Here is a 21,673-nt window from a genome sequence, read left to right as displayed (position 1 = left end):
AATTAGAAAGACTGGAGGGAGGAAGAGACTGGGAAAACAAAAGAGCAGAGAGACTATGGACAGGGCCTAGAGAGCAGAATGCAAACCAAAGGTTGCCAGGGACCAATATGCCAGGGGAGAAAAGAAAAACAAAGTGTAAGGCCAATGCACATCCAGAGGGAAAACATGACTATTATAGAGGATATATTCCCCGGCTTCCGCAGCAGAAGAGTATCACTCAAACTATCAAAAATATTAGAATACCTAAAATACTCCTGGGGTGCGACAAGCAAAAACAGAAAGGGAGGCCATCAAAAGAGAAGGATTATATTGACAATAAAGCTTTTCAGTCCAAAACAAGGAACCAAAGCCTGTTCCAAAATACGTGTTTAAGTATTGGTTACAATTTGGTCTGTAGCAAGACCATAATAAACGGACTTGAATGACATGGGAATAGGAAAAGAGTGTAAACAGCACAGGCTGTATTTCATAGCAACTACTTCGGGTCTACACATACTGTGGAGGACACATACTAGCATACCCCCATTTCCACTATTCACCATAAACCTGCAGCACAAATAAATCACATCGCACTGCGGGTTACGTATGCATGCCAGCCATGCCAAATTACAAAGATTTACCAATGAGAACCACCACACACCCCCTCCCCCCAAATAGTAATGAAGGTAAAAAGGCATGAACAGCGCTACTATATAAAATCAACATTTTATTGTTCTGATCTTATACCACAACAACTTAAAGTAACAGTATCATAGAATTACTTAAATATGACCATTTCAGAATATGGAATAATTCCTTATATAGTAGGCAAATATATTAAAACATATCAAATTATTGCATACCTAAATCCAGGGGATCACATTTAATGTGGTCAAAGTTAAAAAAAAAAACTATTAGTTCAGAACGCAGAATATCAATTATTCAAAAGGGTTGAATGCTTTTAGTGTGATAAAACGTCAACTTTAAACGTCCCTTCTTGAGATAAGCCTGGTGGACCATATAAGAGTACTGTAAATTAAAGGTATTTTAGTTCTGTTTCAAAGGGCAAGTGATTCAGGAGGAAATGGGAAAGCCAAAAGGTATTTGCTCGGAGGCAAGAGCTACTGGCTTGGACAGTGTTTAGCCATGTAACACAGCAGCGATGCACTGTACAGTTTTTAGAACCAAAGCTCTCTGCTGCTCTCCATGCCACTGGAATCAAGCTATCCTGGCTGATGAGCGGTGATATCCCGAAACCAGTCTTAGGATGCATGTTTCCAGTCCAGGAAGGACCTGGCCTGGCAGTTCAGCCTGTACTGTTCCCATTGGGCACATGGTAAGACTGTTTTTTATATGGCTGGGTTCAAACTGGAATGGCGAGCAAAATAATTATGTATTTAAGTCCATATCCCTGTACTGGGGTGAGTGTAAGACATTGTTCTGCCTTCGGTCCATCAGTTGTTCTTTTAGCACTGGCTGTGTCAGTGCCTTTTTTTGTTTATTGCGTGGTTTGAGCTGGCAACTACAAGAAGGAAAGGATGTTGGACGGGGGGGAAGTGTAACAACACACACAGCAGGAAATGGCAAGAAACACGGACGACGGGTGGGCTTAGAGGGGTGGAAGAGAAACAAGCCACACAGACAGTGTGTGGGGGCAAGCAACAATGCAGAATGGCGGAGAGAGCAAGCAACACAGATTGCAAAGCAGCATGGAGGGTGGAGGACCAAAGCAACCCTGATATTTTAGGAGGAGACACATGACCCAGTCACAGTTGAACAATTGAGGAATTTCATAGAAGAAACATTGAGAGTTCTCCGGACTTGTGTCGAGGAGGGGAAGAAATAGAAACAGAGGTCAGAGCGGTGGTTGCTACCAAAAATAAATCGGATGTCATCACATTCAGCAGGCAGAGAGTTGGAGCAGGAAGCCTAATTTCACTACCTAGCAGCACTTGGGAACTATCAATGGGGAGAAGCTGTACAGACTGATCTAGCATCTGAAAGGATATACATAAAAAGAGCAATCCACAGAAAGCTGTACTCCCCAGAAAAACAATATAGTAATGCACTCCAGAATATGAAGCCTGTTATACGTTTATCCAAAATGGCAAAAAAACACTGTCCGACAGAAAAATCTACGTTAACAAATCAGATTTTTTTCCCAGCCCCCTAATTTTCTTAAGAGTACAGTTCAAGAAAAAAAGTCTGAAACCACCCTGGGTCCATGTGTCATGGGTAGATTGCCAGGGCCAGACGACCATCGCATTATTTGAATATCTTTGCAAGTTGACTTAGCCAGCAACGCACATGAAAAACTGCACTTTAAAAACTAAATTAATGGGGAAAGCTTGGGAGATTTAGTCAAGTTTGAAACCCCTCTCATCATAAAACAACACCACAGAAAGGCAAAAAATATTTGCCTCCTTATAAACAGCAGTTCAGACTGCAATCTTGAATATTTAAAATCAGTTGTTTCAAAAATGTACAGAGACCAAAAGCACTGCATACTAGAACACTGCACTTTACACTTACCAATGCAGACGTCTATCTTTCCTTTAATTGCCGCTTCGTGTAGTGGAGTGTAATTCCAATTGTCTCTGGCATTTGGATCTGCACCTTGGCAAAGGAGTAGGCTGACAACCTCTGCATGGCCGAAGGAGCAGGCATTGTGAAGGGGGATTAGCCCTCCATCATCTCTGGCATGGACATTTGCACCAGTCTGGAGTAAGTGTTCGACCACATCCTTCCTTCCAAATCCTACAAAACAAACATGAAGTATCTGAATTAAACAAGCTCAATAAAATAAAGTATCCAAGTTATGGCAATGATCTGACAATCCATAAAGCTTTCTGCACAAAAAATATATTTTCTAAAAACACACAATATTTCAATGTCACCCATACCACTTCATTAATCAGACACACCGTTTTTGTTCAATTACAAGACCAAAACAAAAAAACGTTTCTGGTATTTTGGATACACAAAATTATCTTCAGCTCCTGCTTTCAAATCTCAGAGTGCCCCATGTACTGAAAAAAGGGGTCGGCAAGAAGTGTATTAGATCATTGCTTGGTTTTCTTTGGTCTATGCCTTATTAACTTTTTAATAAGACTCGCACATCTCTTAAAACCTCAGAATATTTGTCCTGACAGGCAAGACAGCTCTGTATAGGGGTTAATAATTCTCAGAAGACCGCTGAATTGTTCCCTGGCCTGCCCATTATGTTGTTCTACCCAGGCCAGAAAGATTACAGGAAATGTATTTCCATACAGATCATTCCTTTTTACAATGTTCCATTTTACTTCTGCTTCACTTATTTCTATGAAGTATACGCGTGTCAGTGCAACTATTCTCTTTAAGATCCTGAATGTTGATCAGGTTCATGGCTTTAGGAGCCAAGTTCTAAACTGTTATACTTTTGGCCCCCCATTCCATGGTATCTCTTTGCTGTGTGCAGTTTTTTGTTTATTTCAGTTTCCCGCACACCAATTGTTTAGATGCCCCTCGATAAAGGATCGCTAGCTCAGAAATGCAGCAAGCCAATGATCAAAAAAACAAAAGCTAACAAGAAAATGCTGCAGAACAGTACTTGCAGCACCCCGATCAATTGCACTCTTGCTTTCCCTGGAAGGGAAAAATAGACGTTTAAGGGGTTTCCACTTACCAATCTATACTCTCAGGAACACTGAAATAGTTCCTGGACATTACAATATTTTCCCTAACACAAAAACAAATTGTCTCCTAGACCTACACCCAAAATCAAGTAATTCATCTCCCGTGATGAGGAAATATATTGTGTTGCCCCCAGATCTGCTCCCCTGAGAGCACCTAAAGTGCCCCTTTGACTTGAGCAACATTTATTTTTCATATTTAAAAAAAAAGCACCAGAGTGAGACTTCCTGGCCGAAGTCATCGATCTGTGTTCCCTACCCACTTTCCACATTTCAGTTGTCCTCAGGTGAAACAGATCCGCAAGAGAAGAACTTAATTCTAATTTTTAAACATAAACGATAATCTGTTTCCATACAGCAGAGGAATTTGTAAACAAGCATTTACAATGCAATGGTTTCGCCTTTGGAAAAGTTAGAGCTATTGGCATTGTAAATGACAAAATTTGTATTTATGTGTTGGTTTTGAAAACAGATATATAAATGGCATTGTCATTTACATTGCCATTAGCTTAATCTCTGCAGTCACTCTGCACTCCCTAGCCGCTCCCTTGCACTCTGCACTCCCTAGTCACTCAGCTTCTACACCCCCACCCTCCAGCTCCGCAAACCACGCCCTCGCCACTGACCCTCACATCTGAAGAGTAACCACCGGCAGATCATTCTCCCACCTCGCCGCCAAGACATGGAACACCCTCCCATCTGCCTACGGCAGACCGAAGACCTTCTGACCTTCAGAACACTTCTCAAGACCTGGCCCTTCGAACAGTAGCAGCATACCCCCCCTTAGCGCCTTGAGACCCTCGCGGTTATGTAGTGCGCTTTACAAATGCTACGATTGATTGAATTCTGAGAAGTGCTGGTACTTTCCAATTAAAGGTATTGCATTTCTCTTGAGAAGTGCCTGCATCCCTATCTTTTTAACCTAAAATGTCTCTCCTTTACACACAAAAGGCATCCCTTTTAGAGCCAATGTGCTCCGCATTCGGCCCACAGCGACTCTTCCTCAGAAACATTGTTCTACTTTCGATCCATGGCACTCTTTCAGGAGCGCCATCTCTTTCTTTTAGACACATAATGCCACCTGTAATGAGTGTACGTCACAACCTCAATGCTGTTTTCACACAAAAAATATCCACTTCCACACAATGCCTGGTTCAAACACAGTGTCTCCCTGTTAGAGGCCAATAATCTGCTCCGTTGCCACTAAAATGCTTCCCGTTTAGCCTTAGAATGTCCGATGTCAACTTGAAAATGCACACTATTATACCCAAAACACGATTTGTCACAGCAGGAATACGGTCCAAACCCTGCTCTGTTACACATACAAACCACAACTGCCACAAGGAAGGACCCCAACAAGTCCCAGGAATGTCATATTATAGAGAGATTTTCGTAACTAAGAATTAGACCTCATGCCTAAAATGTACTACACACACCCAATGTTCATTGGCATACCCCAGTATTCCATTTCAGGCCCAAAATGCACTCTTCCTAACCCAAAACGTCACGAGATGCCCAACACGTCCTTTGTTAACCCGAATACCGTCTCAGACCCAGGATGCACTCTGCCAGTGCTACAATCACGAGAGCTCACTTTGCTGCACTGCACTTTCAGACATTGTTTGCATCCTGCCTGTCAATACACGATAGCTAAGCCCAGTAATTCCCATAACACCCTTATTTTACCCACAATGACACCTCGAACTCAGAATGCCTGCGGCAGGCAAGCAGTGTGATTCTCGGGGCACCCCTCTTTCCCACCCACCCTGCATTATTACAACCACACATATTGCGAAAGAATCAGCTTGTAGACAACGTTCCTCCCTTACACATAAGAACCCCCTCTCCTCACTTGCACTTACCCAGCACTGTAGCCAGCCGGTGGTCCATGCTCTGGCCTAAAAATATTTGCTTCATACACCGGACTGCCCCAGCCCCTCCAGTCACAGCACGAAGATCCCTTCTTGCACCCTGGTTCGACTGTACAGTTCCTCACCCCTGTCCCCACCTCCACTCTTCAACTTATTCTCAATTAGGATCCAGGAATGTGCACTTAAAAGTGCAGTCCACACCCTAGCAACAGGCAAAATAACAGCACCCTCGGTGAGCCCAGGCCAGGCAGGGCCAGTCCCTGCTCTGAGGTGCCTCCGGTAGGAAGTATCGACCAACTCAGAGGCCTGGGTGCTCCCATTTGGGGTAATTTTGCTTCATTCGAGTATCTTACACACTAGTACCAATCTAAAAAAAAGTACATATAAAAGTAGTTATCTACAAGTGTTCCTATCCTCCAAAATACTTCTACAGAAAAATGTGACACCATCTCTTTCGGGCTGAAAATGTAATTTTTCAAATGATTAGTTACTTTCCATCCTAAATATCAGAGCTTCCTTTCCATTTTCATACCCTTTTGTCATTTTGACAGAATAAAAGGAATCTGACCAAAATAAAACCCTGCCCGAGTCTCTAGGACAAGAGAGAGGGTTTGTAGTGTAGGGCTGCCGCTAGCCTTTTGGGGCAGACCCAGGGCAGATGGAAGAGTGGATGAGACCCCATTCCCGCCTCTAGTGGTGGCCGGACAGGGGCCTGTGTGTGTGTGTGTGGCACAAAGCTTATTAGGAAGTGCGCTGTTAGCGTGGAGGCGTGCAGACGGCACTGTGAGAGAGCCTAACACCACACAGCACACACTAAGTAATATAACAGAAAGCTAATAAAATACGAGGAATGCTCCCAATCCTCCTGTCCGGAGCGAAGCGAGGGGATTCGCCGAAGAGAAAGGGAGAGCAAAGAGAGACAGATGGAGGGAAAGGGCGTAAAAAAAGACGTGGGAGGAAAAGTGTAATGAACAGCAAGAGGAAGAGAACGGGGGTGGGTGGGGGAAAAGGGGAGACAGGCAGTGAAAAACACTCGTGACAACAGAGATAAAGGTTTGTAGCTTTAGTTAGTTCGAACAGGCACTAGAGGCCATTCGTTTTCGAAACAAAGGAGCAGAGAAAAGGAAAACACGGACAGCGGGAGGGAAGGGCGGGAAAGGAAGGACAGCGGGAGGGGGAGCGGGCTCACGGACAGCGGGATGGGGGACGGGAAACACGAGTAAAATATGCCGCTTACCTGAAAGCCGATGTCAGGCAGACGTCCCTCGTTGCGTGCCTTCCAGGAGAAATGAACAAAACAAACCTCCCCCCACCAAAAATAAGCACCGCCCACAGCCGCATGACGTGGGCCAAAAGCGAAAAATTCTCGGGAACGCCCCCAAATCTGGTCCGGCCTGGACTGACAGATCTGGCTCCCAATGGCTAGCCTCCATTTATGGAGTTAGCCAATGAGAGCCGGGGGACGTTCCTGAAGCACATATGGTAAACAAAAGATTTCACCTGCGCCCTTCGGCCAGGCAAAACCTAAAAATGGCAACTGGATAGCTATCTTGTAGGAAATTCAACTTTTCTACGTGGCCACCCCAGATTTTTCACCTCTCAGGCACTATAATTTTGCTGGTTTTAGAATGCTGTGCACTTTGCCCCTGCTAACCAGGAATAAACCGCTTGTGCTCCCTCTTTAAACATGGTGAAATTAGTATATATCCTAATTGGGATACTTCACTTACTTATAAGTGACTAGCATATGGTATACAATAGTAAGGTTAATGTTGCTAGTGGACTGTAGCACCTAATGTGTATTCACTACAGTGATACGTAAATCACTGCTTCAGGCATACCATTGTAGCTGGACTGTGGCAGTGAAGAAAACTGAAATTCGACCTCTCAAAATAAACCCTTTATGCAGGTCAAAAACGTTCTTATAAATAATAAGTCTCTCCCTATGTGGGCCTTGTAGTCTAGTCCACATATCAGGGTACATGGTATTTAAAAGTATAACACGTAGAAATGTAATGTTAGCAGGTCTTTAAAGCGACTAGCAGTGAAAAGCTATTTTTCACTGAGGCAGGTCTAGCTGTCCCACACAGAAACCATAGTACATATTAATAATGTAATACTGTATCTAAAAAATGGAACCAACTAGAAAAATAATCAAACTACTAGGTTTGTTATTTGAAATAAAAAAAATAACTCAATGGAGAATCCAATTTTTTTTTATAAATAAATAATTAAGGAAAAGTAACTTTTAGAAAGTTACCTTTTCCCTACCTGCAGTTACTAGAAGACAATCTTGCATTTGCTCTCCCACTTCCACTAGCTATGGTCTCCTTTTCTATACTGTATTCTACTGCAGGGCACAGATCAGCTCTCCTTTTCACAGCAAATTTAGCCTCTTCCCTGAAAGCGGGGATGCATCTTCACCAGCAGTTTAGGACCCCAGTCCCCTCCAAAGCTCGTTATTCACCTGGGCACTCGGTTCTCCTGTGGAAGATGCCGTCCAGCAAATCCCCTTTCTCCAGCAGACAGCTGCTCCTTCTACAGTCTAGAGATTTCCTTGTAAAAGCCTGGTTGTCTACCCCACCCCCCCCCCCCCACCCCCTGCTCAGGGAGCCAGGAATCAAAAACCCTGGATCCAGAATTCATGGTATTCCCACCCATAATCTGGTGTGGACACTCGCACAACTCAATGACAATACCTGAACATTGACCTGAGTTTCTACTCAGTATTTATCCTAGACCTTGAGACAACATGGTGGATTCCAGAGACCCTTCTTTCAATCTGGTTTAGGCAGTTCAATATTTAATTAGATTAAGATGGGTCAGCCTAAGGTCTTTGTCTCTTAAGGATTAGATGGAAGACGAGGTGGAGCCGGGAGCTCCCGGTCAAAGAAGTCCAAAACAAAGCCACAACAAGCACTGGCGTTGCCAATAGGTCTCGCAGTAGGAAAGTTGGAGCTATTGGTTTTGTAAATGACAAAGCCCTTTATGTTTTTAAAATGAAAACAAAAATAAAAAGGCATTGTTATTTGCAATTGTAATAGCTCAAACTCTCGTGAATGCGAGACCTATTGCATTGCAAATGCTTGTCTGTATGGGGATTGCTGAGAAATGTACACCGTACGCTGGTTTAGATGTAAAAGAACACACGTGCACCTCCACAGTGGAGCATCTATCCCCAAAGCCAAGATGTATTGTTATGAACGACCTGGCACTTAAACTGTATAAATCTACAAAAGGTGCTTTAAAAAACACCTAAAGAAATATTAGTGCCTGCTTCGTTCATGCACCAAACAGAGGCCTTGAACTAAAGAAGGGTCACCAATACAATGAGGCAGCTGAGCGGCGTGTACAGCCCAGTGTAACTAGACACCCCCAGAGGCGGCGGTGATCGGTTGGGGCACTCAAAGGCATTCTCCTTGGGGAAGTCATTACAGCGTCAAACAACCGGCTGTGAAGACAGCGCAGCTCGGGTAGAATGAGGGAATAAAGGTGCGCGTCTCGGCTCAGAGTGTGACCGGCCGAGGTTCAGGGAGTGTGTGGCGCGTGAGTCACCGGCAGGTCAGGTCGTGCACGCGGGAGGAGGCAGAAGGCTCACGAGGGTACTGTAGGGACTTCATTTCACCGTGGTGTGTTAGCATCCACGGCCCCTGGTGTGCACATTTGGTGCTGGCAGATAGCGCTCACATGACCGCCCACTTACTTCAAGGAACTCAACTCCTGGGAGACATATTAGTCAGTGAACGAGGGTGGCGATAGAACTGAAACCTAGATGGCGGAGATAGGACTTCTAGATCAGCATGAGGGGAGAATTTAGTCTGACGTGAACGGAATGCGAGTAAAGGTGAAGACATGGGAAATTTCGGCGAGATAGAAGAGGATTAAACATAACGGAAGAATTGGGTTTAGATGAGTGACCGGGGTTGGGATGGAAGTGGACAAAGAAAAGGATAGAAAAGCACAAGGGAGAGCAAACGATGTGAAAAGAGACGAGGGGGAGCCACGGCAGATGGAAGTGAAGGGACTACAGGAAGAGGAATGGAAGTAAACAGATGGTTGGAGACGGGCTACGGGGGATGAATTGAGATCGGCAAAAAGACAAAAACGTAAAATAGACTCTGAGGATGGGGAAAAACTGGAGGCAGAGATTCTGACTGAAAGGACACCTATGTGGAAAGACGCCATGGAGTCATAACAGTGACAATAGAAAGAACGCGATGGAGGCCTGACAAGACGGTGTTGGGGGGGGGGGGGGGGGCGGGAAAGAGGCTTTTAAGCACTGGAACTGGAAGTCTAAGAGGCAGGAAAGCAATGAATCGGCGAATACCAATCGTGGGTCTAATGCGTTACAGCAGAGATATGAGCAGGAGCCGGGAGGTGTCAAGAGGTGCAGCCAAGCGGGGTGAGAAATGGAGGCGCCAGGACAAATGGAGGAGGAAGGAAGAAGGCAAAGGGCAAGACAGACTCAAACAAGAAGGACTGGGCGAGAAGGGAGGGGGGATGCCAGCAGGGAGAGAGGAGGAAAGGTGGGAGGGAACACGGCCTGGGGGAAGCTGGCTGGGGAGGGGGAGGAGAAATGCAAGTAAGGCTGTGCGCGGGGAGAGAGAGAGGGGAGGTGCTGGAGCTGGGGAACAGATGGCCGCGAAAGTTTATGGCCCAAAAGCGCGTGCCTGTATAAATATAGCCAATAGGTCTCGCTTTTTGGACCCTATAAGTATTTAGTTATGCAGCAGAATATCCTTGGTGCAACAGCACCAACTGTTGCATGGCTAAACACTTATAAGGTCCCAAATGTTTGACCTATTGGCTATGCCAATGCTTGTTAATCTTGTTAAATATCCACTCCCAAGCTGCGTGGCACCAAATCCAGGTTTGAATCTTTCAGTCTCTTTGCTCTGTTGCGTTTGTACACAATCTAGCGAGTTCTAAGTAGCCACCTCCCTCTCCTCTTTAAAACTTCACTCATAGTGCACCTCACTTTAATCAAATGGGTGGAATGCTGCTTATTGAGGGTGACCCCTACACAAAGAGAGCCCTGGCACAAAACAAGGAAAAAATACATTGTAAAAGTGTGCTACACAAAAGAAGGGAAGGGAGGAAACGGAAGAAGGTAGATAAGATGTGATAGGAAGAAATAGAGAAGAAGGAAGAAAGAAATAGGGGGACGAAGAGAAAGAAACACAAGCCAAAGAAATAGGAGTAGGAAACAAAAAAGAATGAAATAAACAGAAAAATAAAGAAACAGATGGAGGGGAAAAAAGGAAGAAGAAAAAAAGGAGAGGTGAAAAGGGAGGGAAAGGTAAGAAGATGGAAGTGTGAGAAATAGAGAGAACGCTGATGTCGTACAAGTTCTTGAGACACCCTCTCCTCAGCACCTTTCTGGTAAACTCTGTCGGAGGAATGAGGAAGCGAGCGGCGTGTTGAGTGCTGCACTCGAAGCATGCAGGGTAACAGTGTGAGGAGCAGAACTGAGGAGAGACAGACAGGCAGGCACAGATGAGAGACAGACGGGCACAGAGGAGCGGCTGCAAGGAGAGAGGAGAAATGATAGGGGGGGGGCAGCAGTGGAGAGGAGACACAGGGGCCAAGGATAGACAGACAGGAGTGACAGATACAGTCGGGGAGAGATGGGGCAGAACAAGAAGAACACATGAGAAAGAGGCACAGAGGAGAATAGATAAGGGGGTGAGCCACAGAAGAGGGCAGCAGAGAGGCAGCCGAAGCCGAGAGTAACATGGAGAACAGACGAACACGAAAAGGAATAAATAACAAGCATAGCTAGAGAGCAGCGGAGTGATCGAGGATAGACAGCCACAGAAGAGGGCAGCAGAGAGGCAGCCGAAGCCGAGAGTAACATGGAGAACAGACGGACACCAAAAGGAATGAATAACAGGCATAGCTAGAGAGCAGCGGAGTGATCGAGGATAGACAGCCACAGAAGAGGGCAGCAGAGAGGCATCCGAAGCCGAGAGTAACATGGAGAACAGACGGATACGAAAAGGAATAAATAACAAGCATAGCTAGAGAGCAGCGGAGTGATCGAGGATAGACAGACAGGAGTAAACAAGCGATGCGCGCTCTGTGCTGGGGGAGGGGGAGGGCCATTAGCCTGTAAGAACTCGCGGCAAGATCAAAAGGAAGGGTAGGAGGGACATTGGGGAACAGATGGCCGTGGAAGTTTATGGCCCAAAAGCGCGTGCCTGTGGACACGTAAACTCGAAGAAAACCGCACGAAAAAAAACGTGGTTTCACGAGTATTTTGAGCACTTGAATTCTCGCTCCGCTCAATGCGCATGCGCATTGATAGGTCGCGAGACCTAAAAAGGGTGCAGCCTTTCCACTCAGTTTCTATAACATTGTATGCGGTAACACCTTTGAGCAAAATTGGCGTGGGAAGGACAAGGATTCTCGATTCATTTGAAGAGGAAATCTGTCTCCAGCCTTCAGTTCACTGGTGCCTGGTCGACTTTGGGAAAATGCACAAACTACTGATGGACAGGATGCAGAACAATGTCATACATTCACCCCAATACAGAGATCCAGGCCTAAATCCATCCTTTTTATTACTCACCATGTCATTCTAGTTTGAACCTAGCCATATGCAAATCAGTCTTGACCCTGTGCCCAATGGGAACAGTCCAGCCTGAACTGCCAGGCCAGGTCCTCCCTGAACTGGAAACAAGCATCCTAGGACCAGTTTCGGGGGTTCACCTCTCTTCGGCCAGAATAGCTTAACTCTAGTAGCATGGAGAGTACGGGACCCAAGTCTTGGTAATACCGGTCCCATATTTGCATATAAGTTGGAAGAGTATGCCCAGACGTGGGTGCCATGCTAACTACACCACTGGATTCAAGCTAGCCTGGCTGATGAAGGGTGATTCCCTGAATTTGGTCCCAGGATGCTTGTTTCTGGTCCAGGGAGGACCTAGCTTGGCAGTTCGGGCTGGACTGTTCCCACAAGGAAAGAGGTCAAGACTGATTTGCATATGGCTGGGTCCAAACTGGGGTGGTGTGGTGAGCAAAAGAATGAAGACCGGCTAAGAAGTCCCCCGCGTGGACATCAATGTGCTCAACTCGACTGAGCAAAAGACTCATGACAAATATATCCTTTTGATGCATCTGTGTGCTAAAATAAAATAGATAGGGGAAGGGGTGGGACTACAGACCTCTCAAGCTATACCTACGCCAAGCGGTCACGTTCACGGTTTGGGAGATGGCCGTGGGAAGAGGGGAGAGAGTTTATTTATTTATTTATTTAACGACTTGTAAAGCGCCTGGTGACCCAAGGGCATCCCCGTGCTGAGTTGAGAAGAATATCGAGAATAACAAAGACTAGTTGATAAGGGTTTTTTTTCTACTTTTTTCAGTCAGTCAGTGGTGGGTGAGTTCGAGTCATAGGCAGGAATAAGGGAGAAGAGGTAGGAGTTGAGACCTCTACAACCTTGAAGGGAAAGAAAGAACAAGTAGATAATGGGTGAAGACGAAATTTACGGCCCTTATTTGGAATGTTAATGGATTGGGAACAAAGATGGAGAGGGCTAGTGACCAAATATCTAAAGAGGCTCAAGCCAGACATTGTCTTCTTACAGGAGACTCACCTGATGGGAACGCGTTGCACTTTCTTAGGTAGAGGTATGTACACTACACTTGCACACGCAGCTCTTTCCTCCGGAGGAAGAGGTGTAGTAATATTAATTAGGAAAACACCTACCTTTCGTACTACCGAAACCTCAAAAGATTCAAATTGAACTTTTGCTGCAGTTCAGGGTACGTGGGGACTGAAGAAATTGACCCTAGTTAGCATATGCCCCACCGTGGCTACAAGCCCAGACATTAGATGCTGTAACCAAAATTCTGTTAGAGTCTGGCTCTTCCACACATATAATGGGGGGATTTGAATGATGTATGTGACCCGGGTCTGGATCTCACACGAATAGGCACTACAACCCGTATCCCTACATCCCTGTCCGAATTCACAAACACCTTGGGACTAATAGACCTTTGGCGCAGACATCACCCGACTAAGCGCACCTATTTATACTTTTCTGTTGCACACAAAGTCTTCTCTAGGTTGGATTACTGCTTTGTGCTTGCTAGGGAGATTATGAACACAGCAAAGGTGGAATACTTGACGAGAGGAATATCAGACCATTCGCCACTCTGGCTAACGACAGGAGGGAGGCGGAATAGGCAGTATGTAGAATGGAGATTAAATACACGGGAACTAGGCAACAAAAACCTGCGGGGAGTAATTAAAACAGAGACCAACCTTTACTTTAGCGAAAACAAAGGCCCGGTGTCCTGAGACAACGCTACAGGAGGCTTAAAACGCGGTGTTAAGGGGTAAAATACAGGAAGAGATAGCGCGAAAGAGGCGTGAAGAGACCCAACAAAGAGAGGCACTGGAAAGAAAGCTCTTGCAACTGGAGGGAGATGTAGACCCAGAGGTAGACAAGGCCCAGAAGCGCCAAAAATAACTCTTGCGTACGGAACTTCAGGCATTGGCGGAAAGGGAGGTGCAGACACAAATTCAGAACTGTTGCAACAAGGTTTTTAGTGTCAGTGAGCAATGGGCGCACAGCCAATGATAGAAGCACAAGAGTGTATGTCTCGAGCAGAAAATGTATTAATGGTGCAACTGGGTGAATGGAAAACCTTACTAACCACTCATAAGTTAAACCAGCGAGCTGGTAAAACCCACAAATTCAAGAAAAGAAAACCCTATGCACACACATTTAAAATCAGATAATTCGTATATCGTAGGATATGCAATAAATAACACAAGGTTGCAGAGAGACGATGATTTCTTGTGTAGAATGAAAATCTTCAGTTCTTTAATTTCTCAAACATTTAACATCAGCCAGCCGACAAGTTTCATCGCTTGCGCGAATCTTCAGGGTTCAAACACTACTGTATAAACTTTGAAGGTCGCTCTGCCGGTGATCCGACCCGGTAGGGCCCTTGACCAATTCGGATGAGAACAGGGGAGTGGAGAAGGTCACTGCCGACTGTGTAAAATCGGACCGGAATTCCAGGAGCTCTGAGATATTGGAAAGAGGGAGGTCGAGCGGATAACCCAAGCCTACCATCAAAATCCGTGAGTCACAATGTGACAGTCGTCAAATGGGTATAACATTTCGAAATTCTCGTTTTGGAATGAGTGATAGCGCGATGTGCGCGGTGTCAGTCGAGCTCCCGGGTCACTGTGTTCCTGGTATTGGACTAAAAATTCAGGCCTCACATCATCGACTATATGAGACGGGGACATGGCTGGAAAAATAGGTAGGAAGGAAAAAGAGGCAAGATGGGTGATTGTGATACACGAAGGAGCGCACAGCTCTATAGCAGAGGCATTTGCCTGCTTCTACAAGAGACTTTACAATGCTAGGCCACTGGCAGGTGAGGGACAAATCGTGACTTATCTAGATGGCATAGAAACCCCTTCCCCGGCTCAAGGTGATTAAGATGCCCTAGAAGAAGATATCACCTTACAAGAAATACTAGATGCTATTAACAGGCAAAAATCTGGAAAAGTCCCTGGCCCAAACGGACTACCTGCAGAAAATTTTAAGCAAAATGCTAGTTCCCTTGGTCCACATTTACTGGAGATGCACATGGCGGCATGGGAAGAGTGATCACTATCTGCAGACCATTTTTTTTTTGTACATTTTCAAAACCTTTATTCTCATGCAGAATATTGTACATAGCGTGCAGCCTACAACCCTGAGGCCGGCATCTGATTCTCAACAAACCTGTCCGCACATACCAGGAACTTCTTACACAGCCAATTAGCCGGCATCCCGGAGGCCCGGCGGCGTTCAATTAGTACGTAATTCAAAGATCTCCAAGGTTATCAACAGTTCCACAGCATTAATATCGTCTCACGCCTCCTGTTAATGTGCATTAGCATGCCTAACAATTATTACGCCAATCCCCATAGGTCGCAGGACAAACACAGCTTCCACGTTAAAACTCAATCCTAAATCCTACCCCAACAACACCCCCACCCACAATTCGCCAGCAGTAAACGCACCGAATTGAAGTTCCTAGAGAGGTCATTTCAAGTCATCCCTCATTAGGTATAGGACAGGGAGTCTAGCACTCCGCCCAAATTCTAGACAACAACCTTATTCCTGCAGGACCTCTCAATACACCCCTCAAAGAGTAATGAATGAATGAATGAATGATTACGTATTTGTATCGCGCATGGCTACCCAAAGGCATCCCAGCGCTTTAGACCAACGTTCATTCACCAAGTCTAGATAAACAGGAGGGTTTTCAGCATCTTCCTGAAACTAAGATGGTTGCCTTCCAGTCTGATGGAAAGTGGAAGATTGTTCCAGAGTTTTGAGGCCTGTAGAGAGAAGCGTCGGCCACCCATACGCACTCTCCTTATTTTGGGGACTGTCATAACAAAAATCTCTTAAGATTTTAATTCCCGACCAGGGGAGTACGGACAGAATAATGATTGCATCAATGCAGGTCCTGATTTATTGACTGCTTTATGGACCGAAACCAGAGCTTTAAATTCGATCCTCTGTTGCACTGGCAGCCAATGAAGCTGACGGAGTGCAGGTTTGGCAGAAGTTCTCCGTGGGACGTTCAGCAACATACGTGCAGCACAGTTCTGCGCGGTCTGCAGGATCTTGATTGTCCCTTGAGGGGTGCCTAAATATAGTGCATTTGAGTAGTCCAGGCGTGATAATATCAACGCCTGAACTAAGATCCTTCTAGCTTCGAAGGGAAGAAGGGTGATAATTTTCCTCAGAAGACTCATGAGTGCATAACATGTAGCAGCTACCTTCCGGGCCTGTACTGAATATTTAAGAGCTGGGTCCAGCCACACCCCAAGGCTCTTAATTTGAGTTTTGGGCTTGGGTGGTTGGCCTAGACTATCCGGCCACCAATCCTCCACCGTGGTAGGTGCCTTGTGTCCCAACATCATCACCTCTGTTTTTGTCCCATTAAGTTTTAGGAAGGATTTATCCATCCATTCCTGAACTTTATTAAGACAGGTAGAGAGATTTTCAAAAGGGGCGTCATGAGTGGTTAATGAAATAATAAGTTGTGTGTCATCTGCGTACGTTACCAGTTGCACTCCCCAAGGGAGCACCACCACAGCCAAAAGCCTCATGTAAATGTTAAATAAGGTGGGGCTGAGGGACGAACCCTGGGGAACAACACAATGAAGACACATTTGGGGAGAGGAGGCCTCGTTTTCAAAGACCACAAAAGTACTGTCAGACAGGAAGGAATGCAGCCACTGTAGCGCGCGGCCCGAGACACCAACTTCCTCCAGCCTGTGTAACAGGATGGAATGGTTCACGGTGTCGAAGGCCACGCTAAGATCTAATAGTAATATGGCCGCATGGTTTCCGTTGTCTACGATTTTCCTTGCTTCCTCAACCACTGTAATGAGGGCTGTTTCATTGCCCTGGTTTCTCCTGAAACCTGTCTGTGTGGAATGTAAGGAGTTGTTATCTTCCAGAAAAGCAGCAAGTAGAGAATTAACATATTTCTCCGTAAGTTTGCTGATAGTGGGCAAGAGGGAGATGGGGCGGTAATTTGCCCAATCTTCAGAGTTGAGGTTGTGTTTCTTCAACAGGGCCTTAACTCTAGCCTGTTTCCAGGTAGAGGGAACCAGGCCAGAGAGGCATTAATCACCTCCTGAATAACTGGGGCAACGGTATCTGATACCAGGTTAAGTATAGTAGGAGGTGCAGGATCAGTTGGCGAGCCTGACTTTAGATTGTTTAGGAGAAGCTGAGTAGTAGGGAGGTCTACAGGATCAAATTCCTTCAATTGGGTCAGAGCCATGTAGGAGGAAGAAGGAAATGCAATAGGTGTGTTTTGGAAGGATCAGTATATAGTGGCCACCTTATTAAAAAATAATTTTGCAAGTTCCTCACATCGCACCTGTGCAAGTGATGGGTTGTCAATAGGGGAAGGAGGGGTGACCAGGGATTGAAAATTTTAAAAAATTTATCTTGGGGAGTTGGCGGCTATGCTGGATTTTTTCCTACAAATAATTAGATTGAGTGGTTTTAATCTCCTGTTTATACTTCTTTAAGGCAAGTTTATAGCTGGCCTTATCAGTTTCAGAATAATGTTTCCTCCACTGTCTTTCATGTTGTTTACATGCTAATTTCAGTATTTTCAAATCAGGCGTGTACCAAGCTTTCTTATTCTCACCACTTCTATGAGATAATTCAGTTTTTGGGAGTGTGAGGTCCAGCGAGGCCTCGACCCACTGGGTGAAAAGTATCGGCTTCCAGAGGGTCATTGGTAATTTTTGGTAGAGTGTTTTTAAGATTGATAATCCAGGCTTCTATTGGAAGTTTGGACCAAACTCTGCAATTTTTTTTACGAGTATAGCATGTTCAACTTGCTCCTGTGAGGGCATAGAAAACAGCAGTAGTGAATGATCAGACCAGGGGACCCTGATGGCGTTGTCGTAACTGATGGTGTTTACATTGGTGTAGCAATGATCCAGGATATGTCCTGCAGTGTGCGTGGAGTCTGTGACTAACTGCTTCAGATGGAGAACCTCCAGACCGGCGAGTCTGGTTCATCTGCATAGATGTTAAAGTCGCCCAGAATGGAAAAATTGGGCTTAGTGCTAGAGTAATTTATTGCCATGTTTGAAAGGTCTTCACAAAATTGAACATACAGGCCTGGGGGTCTATAGAGCAGAACTCCGGAGAAAGGACAGGTGGGAGAAAAAGAGATGGCAAACCTAAGACTCAGCTACGGAGATTAAAATGTTTTCTGTTCTGCATCCTAGGGTGTTTTTAAAAATGATGGCAATCCCTCCCTCCCCCGACCGTCAGGCCGGTCTTGTCTAAGTATGGTATAGTTGGATGGTGAAGCGCGGACAATGTCCGTCTGGGAGCCATCATTTGTCCAGGTTTCCGTAAGGAAAAGTACATCTAGATCTCGTTCCTCAAGGAGCAGAGCGAGCTCAGTCACATGTTTTGGTAAGGTATCACTTTGTTGCCTTTAGAAAACGCTGTGTTCACCGCCCCCGCACTCCTTACTGTCTAATAACACCTCCTTCCTGACTCCAGCATTACTCTATGCTCTCCCCATTCCCAGTAGTTGTCCCCACTAATCATGTTCAGTGTGCTCCTCTGGCGCGTCGTGCTCGTCAGTGTCCCCGCCCTGCTCTGTCTCCTCCTCTACCTCACTTGCGTGGACATATGTCTGGTACAAACCCCAGAAGTTCTTGGGGCGACTCTTTGGTGGAAGCAATTCACTGTATGTCTCAGATTGAGTACAGCAATACAGCATATCTCTGACCCATCTTTTCTTTGTAGGCAACGGACCCCTCATCCAACAAATAGCCACTACGCGCCTGGCCATTAGTAAAGCCATATCCGCCAGGCGCCTTAGCTCCATTGGTAGTGTTTTCGAATATCCCAGCAACGCCAGCACCGGATTGGCTATTATCTCTACGTCTAATATCCGACTAAGCTCCGAGAAGACGTCCACCCAGAATTTATTGATACCAGGACAGTGCCAAGCCATACACTATCTGCAGACCTTTATGATGCTACAATAGTAGTAATCCACAAGCCAGGGAAGTCACAAGTGTTGTTGGTCATACTGCCCAATCTTGTTGCTTAATGTTGAGATCAAAATCTTGGACTCTGTATATGCAGCACAGTTGGCAACAGTAATCTCGGCCCTTATCCATCAGGACAGTCAGGCTTTATGCTCCAACGAACTACACGTCTTAACCTGTCTAGCCAACTGGCTAGATACGGTGAAAGACAGACCCACTCCACACCTATTCCTCTCCTTAGATGCAGAAAAGGCCTTTAACACAGTTCACTGGCCTTTTATACGTCAAGTCTTGCTAAAATTCGGATTCGGAAAAACTTTATATCATGGGTTGACCTGCTATACTCAAGCCCAAGAGCTAAAGTAAAATTGTAAATTGATAAATTGATACTTGTAAATTGATACTTTTATAGCGCACTACTCACCGCAAGGGTCTCAAGGCGCTTGTACGAATACCGCTGTGGAACCCATCCTGGCTTTCCCTGTGAGGTGTCCACTCCTGGGCACCCCCATGGTGGAGGCCAGGCATCCTTAGCGTTGTGGGGGCCGTTGTGGAGATTAAGCAAGCTATTGCCCAGAGTTGCAGAGTGGGACTCCATGATTGGAATAGGCACAGAGGAGAGAATTATCAGGTCCGTGGAATTTTGAGCCCAAGACCCGCCGAGGCGGGGAATTGAACCCTGGTCCCGGGCTAGACCTCTGCATCAGGGTCTGCCGCTCTAATCATTCAGCCACATTTCTCTACGAGTTAATGCGACGTTATCGATGGACTTCCCTATTAAGCGAGGAACCAGACAATGCTGCCCACTGTCCCCCTTGTTGTTTGCACTAGTACTGGAGTCATTAGCATGCCTGATTAGATCACATCCTAGGATAAGTGGCTTCCAATACAATGAAAAATGTGGAGGGAATGAACGGATTTCGCTTTACGCGGATATCCTATTGTACATTACCAACCGGGACGACACAATCACACCAATTCTACAGCTATTTCAAAGAATTTGGTGAACACACGGGCTACACTAATCAACTGGGACAAATCTAGCATATGCCTTGTAGGAGGCACCTTTGATATAGATGCAATGCCAGGGCACCTCCCAGTGGTTAGAGAGGGGTTTAAATACCTGGGATTGTTCATCTCTACGAGTGAGGTGGACTGGCTATGCGGAAATATTAAGCGGGTCATCGCAGAATTTCAAGATGACTTTGCCAGATGGCGGTGACTTCCCTCGACGTTGTTGGGAAGAGCAACCATGTATAAGATGATTACTCTCCCAAAGTTGCTATACATCTTACTATAAACACATAACATGCAATCCCAAGAACAATCTTTGCTACAATCAACAATGACCTCTGAACGCTACTGTGAGGTGAGGGTCACCCCAGGGTGGCCCTGCAGACATTACAAAGTAGTCAGTACAACGGAGGGATAGCACTCCCGGATTTACTGTCCTACTATAGGGCCGGACACCTCATTGTAGTTAATGATTGGGAACACGTGGTGGGCGACCACAAAACATATGCACTGGAAAGACTCCAATTCCAAAATCGTACCCATCTTCACTATATATAGGGAGGCGCGGGCACTAGGGTCTTCTTCCTGCTACACAGAGAGTAATTAGAGGCATGGAAGGGTGCAGGGAGGCATCTAACAAGAAACTATCATGGCAACACCGCTATTGGAAGGCAAGAGGGTACCTAAAATAGCCAGGTTGCGTGATATCAGGAAGTGGGACATGGTGGGAATCTCCACACTAGGCAATATTGTGCAAAGAGATGATCTAATCACCTCCTCTGCATTGCAAGCTGAATTTTAACTGACGTACACATAAAACTATAAATACCTCCAGCTACAACATGTCTGTAGAGGAGAGAAATTAGACAAACAAACTCCCTGAATATGCGCAGTTGGAGGGCAGCCTACTGCAGGAGGAGATACCCTCCAAAACAGTCTTCTGGGCCTATAAAACTCTAATCAATAACTTGCCTGACAAACTAAAATCCTTACGGTCCAAGTGAGAAATAATTACTGGTACGCTAGAAGACATTGATTGGGAGGGAGCCCTGATGCACCCAAGGGAGATGACAATCAAGCTGTGACTCCAACTTATACAATACAAAATTCTTCACAGGGTATATTTTGATAGGGCACAGCTACATGTGATGGGAAGAGCAGAGTCACCCAATTGTTTGCACTGTAACACAATGTGTGGAACATATTACACACACATTATGGGAGTGCCCATATGCACAGAAATACTGGACCCGGATACTAAAGGAAATGAACGCTATATTGGAAGTGCAGATCCTCCTAGAGCCCAAATACGCACCTCTGGGTATAATCACAGAGGTTGATCTCCCTGGATACAAATTACTACTACGTAACTTAGGGCTCATGGTGGCCAAAACGGACATATGCCCACTAAAAAGAGTGGAGAGCTGCATGAACCTCTACATGGGAGCAGAACAGACAACATATGCGGCCAGAGGATGTCCCAAAAAGTTAAGGAAGATCTGGGACCCATGGCTGAACTTCTATGGGTTGGAAATAGAAGAAAAGGGGAACAAGTGCTAAGCGACTGCACACTC

The 21,673-nt window shown here is 45.6% G+C and overlaps 1 protein-coding gene across 1 annotated transcript in view; it reads right to left on the bottom strand.

Moving 5' to 3' along the window:
- TNKS (tankyrase) overlaps positions 1-21,673 on the bottom strand; it is a 700,580-nt gene that overhangs the window by 658,907 nt on the left and 20,000 nt on the right. Inside the window, exon 2 of the mRNA XM_086961923.1 lies at positions 2,512-2,736. Within this exon, the coding sequence (XP_086818049.1) occupies positions 2,512-2,736 (225 nt within the window). The remainder of the gene's footprint in view (positions 1-2,511; positions 2,737-21,673) is intronic.

Source organism: Lissotriton vulgaris, chromosome 3_1 (assembly GCF_964263255.1).
Source record: "Lissotriton vulgaris chromosome 3_1, aLisVul1.2, whole genome shotgun sequence".
Classification (NCBI taxonomy): Eukaryota; Metazoa; Chordata; class Amphibia; order Caudata; family Salamandridae; genus Lissotriton; species Lissotriton vulgaris.
Note: the sequence above shows the minus strand (reverse complement) of the source record. Positions and strands in the feature narration are given on the sequence as shown.